This window comes from Acomys minous (genome assembly GCF_964271855.1).
Source record: "Acomys minous genome assembly, chromosome: 9".
In the NCBI taxonomy this organism is placed as follows: domain Eukaryota; kingdom Metazoa; phylum Chordata; class Mammalia; order Rodentia; family Muridae; genus Acomys; species Acomys minous.
Genome location: NC_140490.1, coordinates 80,448,605 through 80,469,762, shown reverse-complemented (window position 1 = coordinate 80,469,762; position 21,158 = coordinate 80,448,605). Strand labels below are relative to the sequence as shown.

General features: G+C 58.2%; 2 protein-coding genes and 1 long non-coding RNA gene across 7 annotated transcripts; 2 read left to right on the top strand and 1 right to left on the bottom strand.

The window, feature by feature from the left end:
- Window positions 1-1,033: 1,033 nt before the first annotated feature.
- On the top strand, window positions 1,034-13,804 carry MED16 (mediator complex subunit 16). Of its 4 annotated transcripts, none has more exons than XM_084794075.1 (15): window positions 1,034-1,191; window positions 1,952-2,117; window positions 2,378-2,485; window positions 2,687-2,856; window positions 4,908-5,339; window positions 5,505-5,610; window positions 7,270-7,425; window positions 8,048-8,256; window positions 8,364-8,570; window positions 9,068-9,278; window positions 9,936-10,069; window positions 11,065-11,257; window positions 11,412-11,628; window positions 12,691-12,774; window positions 13,225-13,804. In XM_084794075.1, exons 1-15 carry the CDS (start codon window positions 1,114-1,116, stop codon window positions 13,349-13,351), a joined length of 2,598 nt encoding a protein of 865 aa, XP_084650201.1. In that variant the 5' UTR covers window positions 1,034-1,113; the 3' UTR covers window positions 13,352-13,804. The 4 variants fall into 4 exon arrangements, with proteins under 4 accessions (XP_084650201.1, XP_084650200.1, XP_084650202.1 ...); XM_084794074.1 differs by having other exon boundaries at window positions 1,062-1,191; window positions 1,913-2,117; XM_084794076.1 differs by lacking the exon at window positions 1,034-1,191 and adding an exon at window positions 1,459-1,603.
- On the top strand, window positions 12,782-13,214 carry LOC311604325. Its single transcript, XR_014781456.1, has 3 exons — window positions 12,782-12,895; window positions 12,965-12,982; window positions 13,054-13,214. It is a non-coding gene; the product is annotated as an uncharacterized lncRNA (long non-coding RNA).
- A 2,170-nt stretch (window positions 13,805-15,974) lies between the features above and the next one.
- CFD (complement factor D) lies at window positions 15,975-18,083 on the bottom strand. Of its 2 annotated transcripts, none has more exons than XM_084794662.1 (5): window positions 17,973-18,083; window positions 17,137-17,293; window positions 16,891-17,038; window positions 16,498-16,755; window positions 15,975-16,320 (listed from the first exon to the last, which is right to left on the bottom strand). In XM_084794662.1, exons 1-5 carry the CDS (start codon window positions 18,025-18,027, stop codon window positions 16,153-16,155), a joined length of 786 nt encoding a protein of 261 aa, XP_084650788.1. In that variant the 5' UTR covers window positions 18,028-18,083; the 3' UTR covers window positions 15,975-16,152. The 2 variants fall into 2 exon arrangements, with proteins under 2 accessions (XP_084650788.1, XP_084650789.1); XM_084794663.1 differs by having other exon boundaries at window positions 17,137-17,290; window positions 17,973-18,034.
- Window positions 18,084-21,158: the final 3,075 nt, after the last annotated feature.

The window sequence follows — 21,158 nt, the reverse complement described above, 5'->3', positions numbered from 1 at the left end:
GCTGTCCTGGAACTCACAGAGATCCGCCTGCCTCTGCCTCCCGAGCGCTGGGATTACAGGCGTGCGCTGCTTAACCATGCTTCCTTCTTCTCTCTTGCTCCAGTGCCTTGCTGTGACCTCTCACACCCACACTGAGCCTGTCCTATCCCGGGATTTTGGCACATGCGGTTGCATCTCCACAGAGCACTCCTGCCACACCCGCCAGCTTGTGTTAGTTCATTTTTAACCATGTCAAATGCTTACAGATGGGTCGCTAGGCTGTGGCTCTCTGGGGAGATCCATTGATTGCCTAGCATGCTCAAAGCCCTGGGTTCTATCCTGAGCACCACGGAAACCACATGGTGACCACTGGCTCAAGTGAGTTTTGAGGCCAGCCTGGGTCACATGCGATGGACAGGTCTGAGGTTGGACACTAATCCCAAGGCTCACACCGGCCGCTGGTGGATGGATGTCCTGTGAGCACGTAGCCGAGGCCATACAGTGAGACCCTGCCTCAAACGAACAAAAGTCATGTGCCAGCAAAATGGTTTAGCCGGTTAAGGTGCTTGTCGCTAAGCTTGGCAACCTGAGGGAGGAAAAAAAACCAATTCAGCTTCCCGGTCATGACAGAACCCAGCGCGCTGGAGGCTGAGACGGGAGAACAGTGTGCGGGCGACAAACAGTGAGCTCCTCCTGTCTCAAGATTCAAAAATGGGGGGAAGCTTGCGGGCCTTCATGACAAAATATGGAACGCTTCACGAATTTGCGTGTCATCCTTGCGCAGGGGCCATGCTAATCTTCTCTGTATCGTTCCAATTTTAGTATATGTGCTGCCGAAGCGAGCACAAACGGGGCTGTTGTACAAAAGGTATTTATAGGCTAATAGTGCAATTTCTTTATAGTTAGGATGACTTGGTTTTTAATTAAAAACTATAATAGTTATTAATTTTTTCCTGATATAAAACTAAACTCATCATATAAGATTTAGTCAGTGATCAGAAATAACAAGTTATTTGTCTTTTGTCGCACGTAGAGCCGCAATGGTTACTAGGAATTACTATATGCAAATTAACAAGCCTAGAGGCGGAGCCTGGGTTCTCCCAGAAGTCTGTGCGCGGGGCCGGCGCGGCCGAGATGGCGGCGTCGGATCCCGTGCGTTGGGGCGAGTGTGGGTCGCGGCCGCCCGGCCGATTGGGAGCTCGGGGCGGACAGGTCAGTGCGGGGCGCGGGACGCGTGGCGGGCACGACTCTGACGAGACCCGCAAGCGGAAAGCCGAGGAGGGGCGGGGCCTGCGGGGTCAGAGGGCGGGCCAAGGAACAAAGCTTGCTGGGTAGTGGCTGGCGTGGGAGGGGCGTGGCTAGGCTGGGGAGGGGCGTGGTCTCGAGGGGAGGGGCGTGGTGTGAGGGAGCCAGAAGTTGAGCGGAAGGGCGGAGCCTGACGAAATTGGATGGGGAGGGGGGACGTGGCCTAGGGAGCACAGTCTAACGGGAATCGGGGGCCTTGGGGGGGCTGATCTGAGACTGATGGAGACGGGCGGTGGCTTGATCATCACAAACTGAGGAGAAGAAGCAGGGCCTGAGGCTGATGGTCGGGTTGGAGGCGGAGCTTGGGTGCCTGGACGGTGTAGGTGGAGCTTAACGAGCCTGGGCGGGGCGTGGTGAAGGTACTTGAGTACAGGTTAAGACAAGCTTTGGATCTTAGGGCGCGGCCTTGGAGGTGGGGCTAATGGGTTAGGGCGGGGCCTGAGCTATTAGGTCCGGAGCGCGGAGCGTGGGTTCTGAACTTGGAGTGTGGACCTAGTTCCATGTATGGAGGGTGCTTAGTGCTTGGAGGCTGAGATCTGGGGTAGGGAGGGGTGACTTCAGGCCAGGCATTATGGAATTTATAGCCTGAGGCTTCAGGGCCTGGAGAACATTCTAGATCCACTTTTAGCTGGGAGCTGCTGTAGAGCGGTGCCTCCGTGTTCCTCAGGAGCCAGGGAACGTGCTGGGTGCGGTGGGCATGATGGACCTGGCCTACGTGTGCGAGTGGGAGAAGTGGACCAAGAGCACCTACTGCCCGTCGCTGCCCCTGGCCTGCGCCTGGTCCTGCAGGAACCTCATCGCCTTTACCACAGACCTACGCAATGACGACCAGGGTGAGTGCTGGTCCTCTTTACCTGCCTGGGCCCTAGGGATGGAGACCACGTACTTAGCTGTGCCCTGGGTGGCTCGGTTGTGCCTCAGATTTCCAGACAAACTGTGTCCTGGTGGCAGAGCCAGCCTCTCTGTTAGAGAGAACCAAGGAAAGCCGGGTGACCACACAGTGGTCGCTGTCCTCTATGGAGGAAGCGCAGAGGAAGAGTAACATGGGGTGCTGTGAGCCACACTGACCTCACCTGCTCTCCTTCCACTACAGACCTAACACACATGATCCATATCCTGGACACAGAACACCCCTGGGAAGTACACTCTGTGAGCTCTGGCCACAGCGAGGCCATCACCTGCTTGGAGTGGGACCAGTCAGGTGAGGCCACGAGGTTTTCTCTCAATCCAGAGCCCAGAGAACCATCAGTCCTGAGTCTGGAGCCAGGGGTGGGAGTCCCAGAGCCTGGGAGACCCAGAGCCAGGGGGCGGCCTCTCTGTGGGAGTCCAGAGTGGGGAGGGGTGTGCATACAGCCTCTGGCCTGCCTTTCAGAAGGGATCCTGACACAGCTGTGTCCCACAGGGTCCCGGCTCCTGTCAGCTGATGCTGATGGGCAGATCAAGTGCTGGAGTATGGCTGACCACCTGGCCAACAGCTGGGAGAGCTCAGTGGGCAGCCAGGTGGAGGGGGACCCCATCGTGGCATTGTCCTGGCTGCACAATGGTGTGAAACTCGCACTGCACGTGGAGAAGGTGAGCAACCCACTGAGGGGCCCGAGGGGCAGATACATGGGGCTGTGAGCAGCCAGCTGCTTCTTCCTCTCAGCACCCTGAGCTGTGGGATGCCTGTCAGTTGGAAACTGCTGTCCCCAGCCTCCCTTCTGCACCTCGAATCTGTCTGGGGCCCTGCAGCTTCCACACTGCCTAACTGCACCCCCCCAACACCCCCCCCCCGCAGTACAACTCTTGTTTGGTTTTTGTTTTTTTGTTTTGAGACAGGGTTTCTCTGTGTAGCCCTGCCTGTCCTAGTCTCACTTTGTAGACCAGGCTGGCCTTGAACTCACAGTGATCCTCCTGCCTCTGCCTCCTAAGTGCTGGGATTAAAGGTGTGCACCACCACGCCCGGCCCCCAATACAACTCTTAAGAAAAGGCTGGGCCTAGTGACACCGGCCTGTCCCAGTACTTGGGAGGGAGAAACTCTCTCTGAGCTCCAGAGCTAGCCTTGTTTACATATCCAGTTTCAGGCCAGCTGGGGCTACAGGTGACACGCTGCCAAATTTGATATAGAGGCCCAAGAGGTGACTGTGGTGAAAGCATGTCTGCCCCGCAGAGGGCCTGGGTCACGTTCCCAGCTCCCACATGGTGGCTCACAACCACCTGTGACTCCAGCTGCAGGGACCTGATCCCCTCTGACATCCACAGATACCTCACCCATGTGCTGCACATGTGTACATCCAGGGACAACACTCAAGCACAGGATAATAAGTAAATCTCTTTTTTTTTGTTCCAGTTTTTCAAGACAGGGTTTCTCCAAGTAGCCTTGGCTGTCCTGGAACTTGCTCTGTAATCAGGCTGGCCTCGAACTCAGAGATCCACTACTACCCAGCTAATTAAATTGTTTTCACTTTAGTTTTTTATGATTTATAGCGGGGCGTGGTGGTGCACGCCTTTAATCCCAGCACTGGGAGGCAGAGACAGGCGGATCTTTTAAGTTTGAAGCCAGCCTGGTCTGTAAAGATATTTAATCCTTTTGTTGTTGTTGTTGTTGTTGTTGTTTGTTTGTTTGTTTTGTTTTTCGAGACAGGGTTTCTCTGTGTAGCCTTGGCTATTCTGGAACTCACTCTTTAGACCAGGCTGGCCTCGAACTCACAGCGATCCGCCTGCCTCTGCCTCCTGAGTGCTGGGATTAAAGGGGTGCGCCACCACACCCCACTCTCCTCATCACCCATTCTAACTCTCAAATAAACGACACGGAAACTTAGTAGACATATTAATAAGCTTCAGGCTCAATAACTGGACAGAGGGGATCTATTCTAATCTCTATGCTAGTTGGCTCCTTTCCAGCCACACACCCTGAGTTACTGGCCATGTTGGTCCTGCCCGGGCAGTGTCTGTTCCATCAGGCTATGTCCTTTCTCTGCCTTCTTCCTTCTTCTCTTTTTCTCTCCCTCGTGGTCCTTACCTGAGACCGAAGACTGGGAATGGGAGGCGAAGGCCAGCCTTCCTGTCTCCTCTGCATAGTCATTGGCTGCTGCTCGGCTTTTTTTTTTACTAACCAGCCAGAGATAATTGGAGAGCAGTGTTTACACAGCATTGATCATTGACCGTGACAGTGCCCACGTGAGGACTGCAACCAGATTTCAGGACACAGAATCTGCCCAGCCGCTAACACTGGGCTACAGAGCAAGTTCCAGCCAGGGCTACACAGAGAAATCCTGTCTTGAAACCCCAAAACAAAGTTATATTGAGCTGATCATGATAGTCCATGCCTGTTACCACAGCACTTGGAAGGCTGAGGCAGGAGGATGATAACTTGGATTCTAGCCTGGGCTACATTAGTCTCTCAAACAATTTTGTATGTAATTTACACCAATTTGGAAATACAGGCTATAAGGACAGGAGTAGCCAGTACTGAGGCAGCACTCCAGAGACAGACGCCCATCATGCAGTGCTCTTGCCACATTGAAGCTCTCTGTGGGTGGGAGAGGGGTGGGGGGGCTGGGGGGAGGGGGGCGGGCAGCCCATAGAAGGTGGCTGCCTCAAGAAGCTAAGCAAGCCCTTCCTCCCATCTCGCTTTCTGCAGTCGGGTGCTTCCAGCTTCGGAGAGAAGTTCTCACGTGTGAAGTTCTCTCCCTCGCTCACGCTGTTTGGTGGCAAGCCGATGGAGGGTTGGATTGCAGTGACAGTCAGCGGCCTGGTGACTGTGTCCCTCCTGAAGCCCAGCGGGCAAGTGCTAACGTCCACTGAGAGCCTGTGTCGCTTGCGTGGCCGAGTGGCTCTGGCCGACATTGCCTTCACGGGTGGTGGGAACATCGTGGTGGCCGCGGCAGATGGAAGCAGCGCGTCCCCCGTGAAGTTCTACAAGGTGTGCGTGAGCGTGGTGAGCGAGAAGTGCCGCATCGACACCGAGATCCTGCCCTCCCTGTTCATGCGCTGCACCACCGACCCCAACCGCAAGGACAGGTTCCCCGCCATCACACACCTCAAGTTCCTGGCCCGAGACATGTCTGAGCAGGTAAGTGTGGCCCGCTGCATCTGTGAAGCCAGGAGGCCCCGCACCTCTTGAAAGCCCTGGCATTATTGTGCCTACAGTCCTCTGTGGATCGGCCACTGGGGGATACAATCAGAGCATGGGTAGCGGGGGCCCAGGAGGTACCCCCTCACCGAGCCCCACCCCTAGGTGCTCCTGTGTGCGTCCAGCCAGACCAGCAGCCTGGTGGAGTGCTGGTCCCTTCGGAAGGAGGGCCTACCCGTAAACAACATCTTCCAGCAGATCTCGCCTGTGGGTGAGTCACCCTGGCTCCTCTCAGGAGGGGGCTCAGGGCCCCACTTGAGCTCCAGGGTTGCCAGGCTCAAGGCTGATGGGATTTGGGAGTTTGAGACAGGGTTTCACTGTGTGTCCCTGGCTGGCTTGAATGCACAGAACTCCACCTGCCTCTGCCTCCCGAACCCGGGGCTGGCGGTGTGGCCTGTGTTTGCCTCACAGCCCCAGGAGGCTATTGGTGTCCTGTCTAGAGTAGGATGCTAAGGCTCCAGGACTCTGGTCAGGATGAAGAAATGCCCTGTGGAAAGGTCCCGGGGAGTCCATAGCCAAGCAAGGCATTTCACCTTAAAAGCCATGGAATCTTCTAGAAACCCGTCAGAGAGGAGGCTGGAGTCTAGTGGAGTGGGCAGCTTTACCAAGGCCACTCCCTTCTCTAGATCATCCCCTGTAGTCCTCTGCAAGTCTCCCAGACCTCCACCCATTCGTGCTTACAAATGGGGCTCTGCCCCTCCCCCTCCAATAGCTCCTGAGGCTGCCCCTCGATGCCCTGGCTCAGCCCTTGCATGACCTTCCTCAACCCAGACATGAAGGGGGCTGGCAGGCGGGTGCTAGTGGACTCCTGGCTGTGGAGGTGGCTATAGGGGACCTAATTGGCCGCCTAATGTCAGGAGGCCTCTCGCTGCAGTTACAGTAAGCTGCCCATTGTGGCCAGCGAGTAATTAAATGTGAATAGCGTCCCGCTGTGTTTCCTGCAGATGGCTGTGAATCACCAGGCAATCTGGGCTCCCCAGTGTTGGCAGACAGGGCCCCCCCACACCCACACTACACACACACACACACACACACACACACACACACACACACACACACACACACACACACACACACACACGAGCACCTGCGCCTGTGCCTGCTGCAGATGCTCAGTGGGTGGTGCCTAGCAGCCTTGGGTACCCTAGCCTGAGGCTGGTGTCCATGGTGACAGAAACTGTGATGAAGGCAGGGCTGTGGCTAAGGTGCCTTGTACACCAGCTACTCGCTACCTTTGGCTGCTGACCTCTGGTGTGTCTTTCCGTCACTCCTTTGTTTGAGTTTTGAGAAAAGTCCTAGGCTCTGAGATCTGCCTTCTGGTGAGCTGGGGTGACAGGCACACACTCCTCACCTACCTCAGCCTCTCATGAGAGCCTCCATCAGTACCAGCAAGCCTGACTGCTCTAAACACTCCGGCCTCTATTTCTCTTTGGGAGTGACACTTGCTGGGGCTCCCTGTGGGGTCAGGACTTGTTGCAAAGCTGGGAGTTGGCATATAGATAACCCATCCAAGCAGAGAGTCGGGAGGGGCTTGCCCGGCTCCCATGAGGCCCTGGGGCCATCCCCAGCACAGAGTGAACTGGGCGTGGTGGGGAGCTCCTATTATCCCAGCACCTAGGAGGTGGAGGCAGGAAAGCTCAAGGCTAGCCTGGGCTACATTGAGAGCAAAGAATCTCTGAGACCCTGTTTCAAAAAAGAAAAGAAAAATGCCAGGACTAGGTCTTGTAACACACTCAGGCTGGGGCAGCGCCCTGACTGGCCACTAGGCCTCTTGTGACTGGGGCAGCAGTGGCCTGCTTCCCTGAAGCGAGCGCATTGGCCTGTTGCACGCCTCCCACACCTCTCTCTTTTCCTGTCCCTGATTGTTCAGTTGGTGACAAACAGCCCATGATCCTAAAGTGGCGGATCCTGTCAGCCACCAACGACCTGGACCGTGTGTCAGCAGTGGCGCTGCCTAAACTGCCCATCTCGCTCACCAACACTGACCTCAAGGTGGCCAGCGACACCCAGTTCTACCCTGGCCTTGGTAGGTTAAGCCCAGGGGCAGCCAGTCCAGCACCTGGACCTGGGGGTGGGGTGTGGATGCTGAGTGCTGGGGATTCCTGCTCTCATGATAAGTGTGGACTGACCCACAAACTGCCAACTGTGCACGGCGTGGTGGCGCACGCCTTTAATCCCAACACTCAGGAGGCAGAGGAGTTCAAGGTCAGCCTTGAGTCCAGGACAGCCAAGGTAATATAGAGAAACCCTAGGTCAGAGAAAACAAAAAACAAAAACCACAACAACAGACAAACAAAACCCTGCAAAGCTTTGCTCTTTAATATGTAAATATGACAGTGAGTTGGGAACACAAGTGAAATCCTTTGGCAGAGACAAATACATATCACCAAGGTATATTACAGATGGTCCAGGGTTGGGTCCCTCAAGTAAGTCAGTCAGGTGCCTTCTCCAGCCTGCCGCTCAGCTGTGAGGTGGGGGTGCCTCCCTGTGCCTAGGTCCTTATTTTCCTGTCTCTCCTATATGGCGGGGACAATACATTAAAGGGGCAGTGGCCGAGCCTCAGGACAATGGGACAGAGCCTGGAACTCCCTGGTTCTTGAGGGCAGCCACTCCCCGGCCCACCCTGAGCACACACCCTTAACCCCCAGGCCTGGCGCTGGCCTTCCAGGACGGCAGCGTGCACATGGTGCACCGGCTGTCGCTGCAGACCATGGCGGTGCTCTACAGCTCAAACCCACGCTCCCTGGATGAGCCCGCCCTGAAGCGCCCGCGCACCTCAGGCCCCGCCGTACACTTCAAGGCCATGCAGCTGTCCTGGACCTCGCTGGCACTAGTGGGCATCGACAACCACGGGAAGGTAGCACCCGCACGGGGAGGGGCACTGATGAGCAGCTGAGATGGGGAGGGCAGATTAAGGAGGGGATGTTTGGGTCGGCTGTGCCCTTCAGCACGGCCTCTTCTCAGCTCAGCATGCTGCGCATCTCTCCGTCCCTGGGCCACCCGCTGGAGCCCAAGCTGGCCCTGCAGCACCTGCTGTTCCTGCTGGAGTACTGCATGGTGACCGGCTACGATTGGTGGGACATCCTGCTGCACGTGCAGCCCGGCATGGTGCAGAGCCTGGTGGAGCGGCTGCACGAGGAGTACACGCGCCAGAAGCCCGCCCTGCAGCAGGTGACCTGTGTGGGTGGGCGGGGCTTCCACAGATACTGCCCCACCCCTCTGTGGGGCTGTGGGTGGAGCCCAGGCAGCTCCGTGTGGCTGACCTAAGAGTCCCGGTAGGGGGATGGAATGGGGGTGCAAGCTTGCGGAGCCTTCACTCTAGAAACGTAGGCAGGAGGGCCATGGTTTGGGGGGGGTCAGTCCAGGCTGCAGAGTGAGACTTTGTCTCAAAGCTAAGCAGTCAAGGAGGATGGAGGAGCACATCGAAGCATGTGGGGACTCACCCTTGTTAATGAGTGTCCTCACAGAACTCAGGACTTTGGGATCTGTACCCATTGAATCACACAGAGGGAAGCCCAGAGACGTGACGCTCCTGCCTCGGGTTGCCCGGCCAATGTCCTGACACAGAGGCCCTTCCCCATAATCCCATGCTCTGTGGCCTGAGTATTCCCTGGGCCCTGCGTGTGAGCCTGGCAGGCCCTCCACTTACACCTGTGTGGTGCCCACAGGTCCTCTCCACCCGGATCCTAGCCATGAAGGCCTCCCTGTGTAAGCTGTCGCCCTGCACGGTGGCACGTGTGTGCGACTACCACACCAAGCTGTTTCTCATGGCCATCACGTCCACCCTCAAGTCACTGCTGCGCCCACACTACCTCAACACCCCTGACAAGAGTCCTGGGGACCGCCTGGCTGAGATCTGCGCCAAGATCACTGATGTCGGTGGGTGTGCGGACTTCCCTGTATGTAAAGAGCAAGGTCATAGTGACCATTTACTCCAGAGCCCTTAAGGTGGGTGCAGCGCCCACCTCTGTACTTGAGCCCAAGCCTTGTGCAGCCACCCACATCCCTTCTGTTTGTTGGTCTGAGGTGCAACTTGGTGGACAAGCACCTGTCTGGCATAAACCAGCTGTGATGCTGCAGGAAGGTCAGAGGTTCAAAGTCATCCTTGGCTGCATAACAAGTTAATGGCCAGCCTGGGCTACATGAGATCCTGCCTTAAAAAAAAAAAAAAAAAAAAGTAGCCTGATCTACCAAGGGAGTCCAGACCAGGGCAGCCAAGGCTACACAGAGAAACCCTGTCTCAAAAAAACAAAAAAACAAACAAAACAAAAGTTTCTTCGTAAGTTACCTAGAATCTCACACTGCAGATACGTGAACAGAAGGCAGGGCTGTTCCTTGTGGTGTATCACGTGCTTTTCACAGCTATGTGATATTCCTGCTTGCAGAGCTGTGCCAGTGGCTTCCCGCTGTCCTGAATGAAACTGGTTAAAGTCCACTATCCACTGTCCCTGGGTGGGACCCTGTCCTGGGGCCTGTGGGTGTTTCCGAGCCAGGGTTTCCGACATATTCCCTAAGCACCCTCCACTGCCCCCACAGATATTGACAAGGTCATGATCAACCTGAAGACTGAGGAGTTCGTCCTGGACATGAACACTCTGCAGGCACTGCAGCAGCTGCTACAGTGGGTGGGAGACTTCGTGCTCTACCTCCTGGTCAGCCTGCCCAACCAGGTAGAGCCCCAGCCCCGCCCCTGGTCAGCCTGCCCAACCAGGTAGCACTCCCAGCCCCGCCCCCTGGTCAGCCTGCCCAACCAGGTAGAGCCCCAGCCCCGCCCCCTGGTCAGCCTGCCCAACCAGGTAGCACTCCCAGCCCCGCCCCTGGTCAGCCTGCCCAATCAGGTAGCACTCCCAGCCCCGCCCCCCGGTCAGCCTGCCCAACCAGGTAGCGCTCCCAGCCCCGCCCCCTGGTCAGCCTGCCCAACCAGGTAGAGCCCCAGCCCCGCCCCCTGGTCAGCCTGCCCAACCAGGTAGCACTCCCAGCCCCGCCCCTGGTCAGCCTGCCCAACCAGGTAGCGCTCCCAGCCTCGCCCCCTGGTCAGCCTGCCCAACCAGGTAGAGCCCCAGCCCCGCCCCCTGGTCAGCCTGCCCAACCAGGTAGAGCCCCAGCCCCTCCCTGCCCCTCAGCGCTCCCCCCTCCTGTCTCCCAGCCCTAGCCTTTATTTTGGTGAGCTGTGTTTGGTTGGCTGGTTGGTTTGGTTTTGGTTTTTCTTTTTCTTTTTTTTTCTTTTTTTCTTTTTGGTTTTTCTTTTTGATTTTTGGAGACAGGGTTTCTCTGTGTAACCACCTTGAGGATCTTCATGGCCCCCACCCCGAAAAGGGTGACTCCACCTCCACCTCCCTGCCTGTCCCAAGTCACCTGGGGCTTCTAACCTGCAAAGGCCTCCAGGCCGCAGGGTCACAAGTCAAGCCCCTGGCTTCTTGGCTTCTGTGGGAGATTCAGACAGCCATGCTTGCTGGGGTCAGTCTCTGCCAAGTCCCTAGGAGCACCCAGACACTGGACTACTGGACTGGTCATTTTCTAGGCCACTCTTGGTCTGTAGGGCGCTGAGTACAGCTCTGACCCCCCACCCACCTACCCCCCCCATCTCTGTGCCACCTGTGTCTGCAGACCTCCCCAGGGTCTGAGGGTTAGCCGCTGACTGACCCACCTACCCACCCACCCACAGGGCTCCCCACTAAGGCCTGGCCACAGTTTCCTTCGTGATGGTACCTCACTGGGCATGCTGCGAGAGTTGATGGTTGTCATCCGAATCTGGGGCCTGCTGAAGCCCAGCTGCCTGCCCGTCTACACGGCCACCTCAGACACCCAGGACAGCATGTCCCTGCTCTTCCGGCTGCTCACCAAGCTCTGGATGTGCTGTGAGATGTCCCGCCCTGTTCTCACCTTCCCACCAGCCCACTGCCACTCCCCCACACTTGGCATGAGCCCTAGGGCGGCCACAGTGGGTGCTGGTGGGTGATAGTAGCTTCCTGGGGCTGTTCAGTGCAGTGACCCCTGCCCTCCCCCCCACAGGCCGTGATGATGGCCCAGCCAGTGAACCTGACGAGAGCCTGGTGGATGAGTGCTGCCTCCTGCCCAGCCAGCTGCTGCTCCCCAACCTGGACTGGCTGCCGGCCAGCGATGGCCTGGTCAGCCGCCTGCAGCCCAAACAGCCCTTGCGCCTGCGCTTCGGCCGGACGCCCACTCTGCCCAGCAGCAGCTCCACCCTGCAGCTGGACGGCCTCACCAGGTGTGGGGCGCCCACCCATCCCTCCGTCCCCCTAAACCCTGACCTGCCCAGCAGCCCCTGGAGGTCTGCACACCACAGCTGGGCCCCAGCTTCTCTCACACAGAGGGCCCAGCACTTTCTAAGACCTGGTGTCGCAAGCCGAGTTCTGTTTCGTCAGCTCTTTGTGTGAGGACTTGGCATTCCAGCCTTTGCTGTGTGCGCAGGCGGGCTTTTGTTTTGTTCTTTGAGACAGGGTTTCTCGGTGTAGCCCAGGCTGGCCTCACACTCCCTGTGGGAGCAAGGTGGCCTTGAACTCCACTCCTCCTGCCTCCACCTCTAAGTTGACAGCGCTGCACTTAGGCTTCATTTTCTTCCACTGCTTTGCTGAGGCTGGTAACGCAGCCTCTCCCTGCCAGGCCAGCTCTCACCTCCAAGAGGAGCGATGCTCTAGCCTCAGGGTCTGCTGATAAAGGGCTGAGCTGCCCGGCACAGTGAGGCCTCCACCTCTGGCCTGTGTGTGCCGTCCCAGCAACACATAGTCACCAGGAAAAAGCCATCAGCTGAGGTTTTTTTTTTTTTTTTTTAAAGAATATATATGTATATAACTAAGTGCTCTATCTGCATGTACACCTGCAGGCCAGAAGAGGGCACCAGATCATGTTATAGATGCTTGGTTTCTTTTTGTTGTTGTTTTTTCAGGGGGTCTTGTTGTGTTGTGTTTTTTGAGGTAGGGTTTCTTGTGTAGCCCTGGCTGTCCTAGACTCACTTTGTAGACCAGGCTGGCCTCGAACTCACAGCGATCTGCCTGCCTCTGCCTCCCAAGTGCTGGGATTAAAGACTTGGGCCGCCACGCCTGGCTCTTGTTTTGCTTTGTTGGCATTATAGATGGTTGTGAACCACCATGTGGTTGCTGGGAATTGAACTCACGGCCTCTGGAAAAGCAGCTACTGCTCTTAACCTCTGAGCCATCTCTCCAGCCCCAGCTGGTGTTTCTTATGGTTGAGCCCCAAGGTCACACACCAGAAGCCACCCTCTGCTGCCTGGATGGCATGGCATATCCCCTCACTCCTGTCTCATCCCCAGAACCCCAGGCCAGCCCAAGATTGATCACCTCCGAAGGTTGCACCTGGGTGCCTACCCCACTGAGGAGTGCAAGGCCTGCACCAGGTGAGAGGCTTACAGCAGCTGAGGGGCTGCAGCAGGTGAGGGGCTGCAGCAGGTGAGGGGCTGCACCAGGTGAGAGGCTTACAGCAGGTGAGGGGCTGCAGCAGGTGAGGGGCTGCAGCAGGTGAGGGGCTGCACCAGGTGAGGGCCTGCACCAGGTGAGGGGCTGCAGCAGGTGAGGGGCCTGCACCAGGTGAGGGGGCTGCAGCAGGTGAGGGGCTGCACCAGGTGAGGGGCCTGCAGCAGCTGAGGGGCCTGCAGCAGCTGAGGGGGCTGCACCAGGTTCCCTCTGCTCCCCTCAGGCTGAGACCTGTGGGGCCAAGCGGCTTGGGAAGGCCCCAAGCGTGGCCTTGCTTCGTTCCTAGGGTGGGTGGGCCAAACAGCACGTGTAGGGCAGAAGCAGGTGAGGTTGATGGGAGGGTAAGGTGTGTGTCAGCAGTTGCCCGTCCCCAGGTGTGGCTGTGTCACCATGCTGAAGTCACCCAACAAGACAACAGCCGTGAAGCAGTGGGAACAGCGGTGGATCAAGAACTGCCTGTGTGGCGGGCTGTGGAGGAGAGTGCCACTCAGCTGTCCCTGAGCCACCGCCATGCTCTGAACAGTGCGGGGACTTCTGTGACTGGACATTGACATCGCTGTCCTCACCAACTGCCCGGGTCTGCCCCTTCTGAGGGTACAGGGCGCATGCCACCTCCTGAACATGAAATCACAGTCGCATCCAGGCCATCTTGAAGGAGCTGGGCTGCGTGTCCATCCTTTAAAAGGTCCTCAGTCAGCCGGGCATGGTGACCCACACCTATAATCCAGCACTCAGGAGGCAGAGGCAGGAGGATCGCTGTAAGCTCGAGGCCAGCCTGGTCTACAAAGTGCATCTAGGACAGCCAAGGCTACACAGAGAGAACCTTCAAAAAACAAAGAAAAAAAAAAGATCCACAGTCCACATGCCCCTGTCCAGGTTGGGGTTGTCTGCCTCTGTTTCCCTTTTGGGCCTATGGGAGGGGAAGGCAGGCCAAATAAAGTTCTTTGGACACTAGGCTTATCTGTCCCTGTGGACCCCACCGTTTGCGCACCAGGCGGGGCTCTGTGCTGAGGCACTCAGACATGGAAATCCAGTGACTGCTGGGCCCACATGTGTCTCAGCTGACTCTGCCCCCCGCCCCGCCCCCCAGCTGTCTCCATCTCCTGGTTTCTGCAGCCTTGGCCAATGGTCCCCACGGCTCCTGCCTTCAGCATTCACATCGATGCCCCCTGCAGCTGCCCGGGCACAGCCTCTTGGTGCTTGGTAATTGGCTTTGTTGTTTTCTCCCTGGGACCCTGTGGAGCTGACTGCAGGGCAGTGGCCACACATGACCCAGCTCTGGGGACAGCCCTGTCTGAGTCCTCACTGCAGAGGCTGGCCAGAGCTCCACCACAGCCAGCAACTGCCTGTTGTGTGGGTTATTTCTTCAGCTGCCAACACTAAATAGAGAAGGAAGGACTGAGGAAGGCGCGTGTTACCGTTAGACTGCCTCCTCCCAGCTAGGGACATCAAGATGGGGCAGGTCTGAGCTTCACCATCAGGGTATCTAATTTCTGCTTTGCTATTTGACAAACTGTGACCAACAGCAACCAACCAACAACCCACAGCCCTCAGGACCCCAGCGTTTATATACCCACTGAAAAAACGCCCAAATTCCAAAATCATAGCTTCCATATCCCACTCCTTGAATTAAAATGAAAACATTTGCCGGATGGGGTGGCGCACACCTTTAATCCCAGCACTGGAAGCAGAGGCAGGTGGATCGCTGTGAGTTCAAGGCCAGCTTGGTCTACAAAGTGAGTCCCGGACAGCCAAGGCTACACAAAGAAACACTTTCTCAAAAATAAATAAATAAATAAAAGAAAGAAAAAAGAAAACATTCTTCCGTGTTTTGTTTATTTAGCTTGGTTTTTTGAGACAGTGTCTCTCTGTGTAGCCTTGGCGGTCCTGGAACCTCAGTTCGTAGAGCAGGCTGGCCTCGAACTCACAGTGATCCACCTGCCTCTGCCTCCCACGTGCTGGGATTAAAGGTATCATATGCCACCACGCCGGGTTCTGTGGTTTTTAAAGAAACTAAAATCCAGAATTCTCACTACATTCCACCTCACTGTGCTGTGATATGGCCTGTGAGTAAGCCACAGACAGAGAAGGGGGTCCCCCAACTTTGAGCCCCCTTATTCCCCCATATTTTGTTAATGTAGCTGAGGATGACCTTGAACCTCAGCTCCTCCTGTCTCTACTGAGTGCTGGGATAGCAGGCATGTGCCTGGGAGACTGGTGTACCCCTTCAGGGGTTTGTGACTTCCCTGTGCCACCCCACACACACACACACAGTGCTGCCCCCAGGCACTACTCTGACAACACAAGCCACTGTTGACTTCCTGTGGCTGGGAACGTGGCCACCCGCCCTGTGGGACTGCCCCCACCCATTCTTGCAGAGTGCAGACCATGCGTGTCTGTGAGGACCAGCCACCTGCGGGGGATGCTAGCAGCCTCTGCTGGAACTCTGTGGGACTGTGGGACAAGCGGTACTGCCACACCAGCCTCCTGAGGGAGCACACTTGGGGCCTGCCTGTGTCGGTGGCCACTCCTCTCCCCCAGCCACAGCTGGTGCTCAATACGTGCTTGTTCCTAAAGATGACTCCAAGCTGAGCCTGCCTAGCAGAAACAATTCCTTTGCCAGCAGGGTCACCAGTGACTTCACCTGGGACCCCCAGTCTCCAGTACCTCCAGAGTCAGGAGTTTCCCTTTGCCTCAGTGGCCCTGTCCTCCATGTGGGAGGGAAGGCATGGGGGGTTGGGTCTGGGTTCTGTCCACTGTCACCCACAGGGGTCCAGCAGTGTGGCACTACAAACATTCTCAACTCTCCGCAGTGAAACAGTCCAGGCTCTGAGGGCGCTGGGTTGGTGACTGTCTTTGTCCAAGGTCTCCCTGCGCATGTTTCTGCTCTTAGTATTGATGTTGCCCAGCACATCTCCAGAGCATCCTGGCAATGCTGTCTGAGCCCATACAATGGTCCTGGCTGCAGCAGGACCTCAGTAGGGTAAGAGTGGGCCCCGCCCCCTCGGTTCCAAAAGAGCACGCGCGCCCCTGTGTGGCCAAGTGTGGAAGCACCTGCCTTTGGCCTCCTGGGTGTGTGTGCAGCAGGTGCTCAATAAAGACTCACAGAGCTCAGATGCATGCATTTATTGTGAGACATGTGTCTCAGGTGTCCCCTTAGGCCACATCTTTAAGGGTGTGTGTGTGTGTGTGTGTGTGTGTGTGTGTGTGTGTGTGTGTGTGTGTGTGTGTGTGTTTTGTTTTATGGTGTTGTTGTTGTTGTTGTTGTTTCGGGACAAGGTTTCACTGTGTAGCCATGGCTATTAAAGGCTTGCGGCACCAAAGTCTTGAATGGTGTTTTCGATCCAGTCTACGTAGGTTGCCACGCGGGTATAGACTCCTGGCTTCATACGGTTGCCACAGACTCGAGAACCCCACGTAACTATACCCTCCACCACGTCGGCGCACACCAGAGAGCCGCCGGAGTCTCCCTGTGGGGCGGCGCCACGAGTGATAGCCCATCCAATAGCCAAGCCACTCCAACTCCCGGTAGATCCCGAGACTCCTGGACGCCACCCTTCCCGCAAGCCACGCCCCTCCCTAGCCTTGGCAGCCCCTCAGGCTCCACGCACCCACGCCGAGCGACCCAGGCCATGTCTTTCCCTCACCCTGCAACTGTCCTTGCGGTTGCTTTCGGCACACATCATGTTCTGGGTGATGGCCCCGTCGTGGTGCACGCGCTGATTGCAGGTGTTCCGGTCCATGATTGGCACTCTGAGAACCTGCAGGGCATCGGGCCTGCGGCCCGCGTGGCTGACCACGCCCCAGCCGGCCACTTCGCAGACCGTGCCGGCTTCCACCTCTGTGTCGTTGCTTTGCAAGGGTAGAGGCTGCACGTAGGGACCCAGCGAGACGTTCTGGGACAGCTAGGGGGTGGGAGGAACGGAATGTAGGAGCAGTGGCAGGCTGAGCTATGAGCCCTGAGGCTGTACCACGGGGATTCTGGGGCAGCAGGAGGGGTCGAGGCTAGACCCTGAGTAGGAAGGACCGAGCTACCTCACCTTCAAGAGAAGGAGGTCGTCCTCAATGCTGTCGGGCCGGCTGCCCGGGTGAGGCACTGCGCTTTGCACATCATACAGCCGCTTGGAGGGTTCAGGCTTCGACAGGGAGTGGGCACCCAGGAGGACCTGCACGGTCTCGTTCTCCATCCTGGGGACAGGACGAGGACGCACCTCGGATCCACGTCCCAGCCTCCCGAGGGCCCCCACTACGCCTCACCCTCACCCCACCCCACGCGCGCCACTCACACTCCATCCATGCAGTGTGCAGCGCTCAGCACCCACTGTTCGTTCAGCAGCGTGCCACCGCACACGTGTGTGCCGTTCACTTGCACCGAAGCCATGTAGGGCCGAGAATGGGCCGAGGCCTCCTGGCCACCCAGGATCCGGCCTCGGGGCTGCGCTGCTGAGGAAAGTGGGTAGACTGTAAGGATTAGGGTGGGCTGGGCCTACAGAGAGCCCACTCTGGTCCCACACATTCCTAGCTCCAGGTTGCCCCAGACCCAGAACCCCTCACTGTAAAGTGCATTTCCAACTGACAGCAAATTCAGAAGTCTGGTGGGTGATGCACACACTTAAGGACCGCAGCGAACCTGCCGCAGTCAGAAGACAACTTGCAGAGATCATTTTTTCTTCACCAAATGGATCCTCCCGGGAATCAGACTCGTGTCTTCAGGCTTGGCCGCAAGCCCCTTTACCCGCTGACCCTTACTGCTGGCCCTAAATTGAATTCTAGTTCTTTAATTTTATAAAGTCTACAGATTCTTGCTGATGATAAAATCTCCCAACCTGCAGGGTGTGGTGGTGCACACCTTTAATCTCAGCACTCAGGAGGCAGAGGCAAGTGGATTGCTGTGAGTTCGAGGCCAGTCTGGTCTACAAAGCGACTCCAGGACAGCCAGGGCTACACAGAGAGACCCTGTCTCAGAAACCAAAGAACGAACAAACAAACAAACACCCTCCAACTCCAGAAGGCTCCGTTTGCAGATCCACAGTTGGCAGTGTGTTTGACGGCAGGGGACTCCAGGTGCAGGGGGCCCAAGGGCTGGGATGTCAGGCTGTCTGTCCCTCCCTGGTTCACTCACCACATACAGCTGCCCCCAGGACCAGCAGAGCCACGAGGTGCATGGAGCTGAGCATTTTAACGCCACTGCCAGGCTGGCCTTCGGAGCTGTTTTATGGGGCAGGAGGCTCCCGCCCTCTGCCTGGTGGGCAGGGACCCAACCAGAGAACGGGGAACCTACCACTTTCGATGTGTCAGCCCTTCTGGGACAGATTGAACTTGCCAGGGGCACGAGATCTCTCCTCTGCCTCCCGCATGGGACCCACCCTCCCCGCCATTACCCACCCTGAATGTGGCAGCACCAGGCACAGGTGCCGCTAAAGCTGGACCACCAGGCACCCTGACCCTGTAAATGTCCTTCCTGCATGGTGTCTGTCATAGCTGCAGCAGCAGGAGACGGCCCCTCACCCTCCTCCCTAGGAGACAGCCCTCACCCTCCTCCCTAGGAGACGGCCCTCACCCTCCTCCCTAGGAGACGGCCCCCCACCCTCCTCCCTAGGAGACAGCCCTCACCCTCCTCCCTAGGAGACGGCCCCCCACCCTCCTCCCTAGGAGACAGCCCTCACCCTCCTCCCTAGGAGACAGCCCTCACCCTCCTCCCTAGGAGACGGCCCCCCACCCTCCTCCCTAGGAGACAGCCCTCACCCTCCTCCCTAGGAGACAGCCCTCACCCTCCTCCCTAGGAGACGGCCCCCCACCCTCCTCCCTAGGAGACGGCCCCCCACCCTCCTCCCTAGGAGACAGCCCTCACTCTCCTCCCTAGGAGACAGCCCTCACTCTCCTCCCTAGGAGACAGCCCTCACTCTCCTCCCTAGGAGACAGCCCTCACCCTCCTCCCTAGGAGACAGCCCTCACCCTCCTCCCTAGGAGACAGCCCTCACCCTCCTCCCTAGGAGACAGCCCTCACTCTCCTCCCTAGGAGACAGCCCTCACCCTCCTCCCTAGGAGACAGCCCTCACCCTCCTCCCTAGGAGACAGCCCTCACCCTCCTCCCTAGGAGACAGCCCTCACCCTCCTCCCTAGGAGACAGCCCTCACTCTCCTCCCTAGGAGACAGCCCTCACTCTCCTCCCTAGGAGACAGCCCTCACTCTCCTCCCTAGGAGACAGCCCTCACCCTCCTCCCTAGGAGACAGCCCTCACCCTCCTCCCTAGGAGACAGCCCTCACCCTCCTCCCTAGGAGACAGCCCTCACCCTCCTCCCTAGGAGACAGCCCTCACCCTCCTCCCTAGGAGACAGCCCTCACCCTCCTCCCTAGGAGACAGCCCTCACTCTCCTCCCTAGGAGACAGCCCTCACTCTCCTCCCTAGGAGACAGCCCTCACTCTCCTCCCTAGGAGACAGCCCTCACTCTCCTCCCTAGGAGACAGCCCTCACTCTCCTCCCTAGGAGACGGCCCTCACTCTCCTCCCTAGGAGACGGCCCTCACTCTCCTCCCTAGGAGACGGCCCTCACTCTCCTCCCTAGGAGACAGCCCTCACTCTCCTCCCTAGGAGACGGCCCCTCACCCTCCTCCCTAGGAGACAGCCCTCACTCTCCTCCCTAGGAGACGGCCCTCACTCTCCTCCCTAGGAGACAGCCCTCACCCTCCTCCCTAGGAGACGGCCCTCACTCTCCTCCCTAGGAGACAGCCCTCACCCTCCTCCCTAGGAGACGCCCCTCACCCTCCTCCCTAGGAGACAGCCCCTCACCCTCCTCCCTAGGAGACAGCCCCTCACCCTCCTCCCTAGGAGACAGCCCCTCACCCTCCTCCCTAGGAGACAGCCCTCACTCTCCTCCCTAGGAGACGGCCCTCACTCTCCTCCCTAGGAGACAGCCCTCACCCTCCTCCCTAGGAGACGGCCCTCACTCTCCTCCCTAGGAGACAGCCCTCACCCTCCTCCCTAGGAGACGCCCCTCACCCTCCTCCCTAGGAGACAGCCCCTCACCCTCCTCCCTAGGAGACAGCCCCTCACCCTCCTCCCTAGGAGACAGCCCCTCACCCTCCTCCCTAGGAGACAGCCCTCACTCTCCTCCCTAGGAGACGGCCCTCACTCTCCTCCCTAGGAGACAGCCCTCACCCTCCTCCCTAGGAGACGGCCCTCACTCTCCTCCCTAGGAGACAGCCCTCACCCTCCTCCCTAGGAGACGCCCCTCACCCTCCTCCCTAGGAGACAGCCCCTCACCCTCCTCCCTAGGAGACAGCCCTCACTCTCCTCCCTAGGAGACGGCCCTCACTCTCCTCCCTAGGAGACAGCCCTCACCCTCCTCCCTAGGAGACGCCCCTCACCCTCCTCCCTAGGAGACAGCCCCTCACCCTCCTCCCTAGGAGACAGCCCCTCACCCTCCTCCCTAGGAGACAGCCCTCACTCTCCTCCCTAGGAGACAGCCCTCACTCTCCTCCCTAGGAGACAGCCCTCACTCTCCTCCCTAGGAGACGGCCCTCACTCTCCTCCCTAGGAGACGGCCCTCACTCTCCTCCCTAGGAGACAGCCCTCACCCTCCTCCCTAGGAGACAGCCCTCACTCTCCTCCCTAGGAGACGGCCCTCACTCTCCTCCCTAGGAGACGGCCCTCACTCTCCTCCCTAGGAGACAGCCCTCACCCTCCTCCCTAGGAGACAGCCCTCACCCTCCTCCCTAGGAGACGGCCCTCACTCTCCTCCCTAGGAGACAGCCCTCACTCTCCTCCCTAGGAGACAGCCCTCACCCTCCTCCCTAGGAGACAGCCCTCACTCTCCTCCCTAGGAGACAGCCCTCACTCTCCTCCCTAGGAGACGGCCCTCACTCTCCTCCCTAGGAGACAGCCCTCACTCTCCTCCCTAGGAGACAGCCCTCACTCTCCTCCCTAGGAGACAGCCCTCACCCTCCTCCCTAGGAGACAGCCCTCACTCTCCTCCCTAGGAGACAGCCCTCACTCTCCTCCCTAGGAGACAGCCCTCACCCTCCTCCCTAGGAGACGCCCCTCACCCTCCTCCCTAGGAGACAGCCCTCACTCTCCTCCCTAGGAGACAGCCCTCACCCTCCTCCCTAGGAGACAGCCCTCACTCTCCTCCCTAGGAGACAGCCCTCACCCTCCTCCCTAGGAGACAGCCCTCACCCTCCTCCCTAGGAGACAGCCCTCACTCTCCTCCCTAGGAGACGGCCCCTCACCCTCCTCCCTAGGAGACAGCCCTCACCCTCCTCCCTAGGAGACAGCCCTCACCCTCCTCCCTAGGAGACAGCCCTCACTC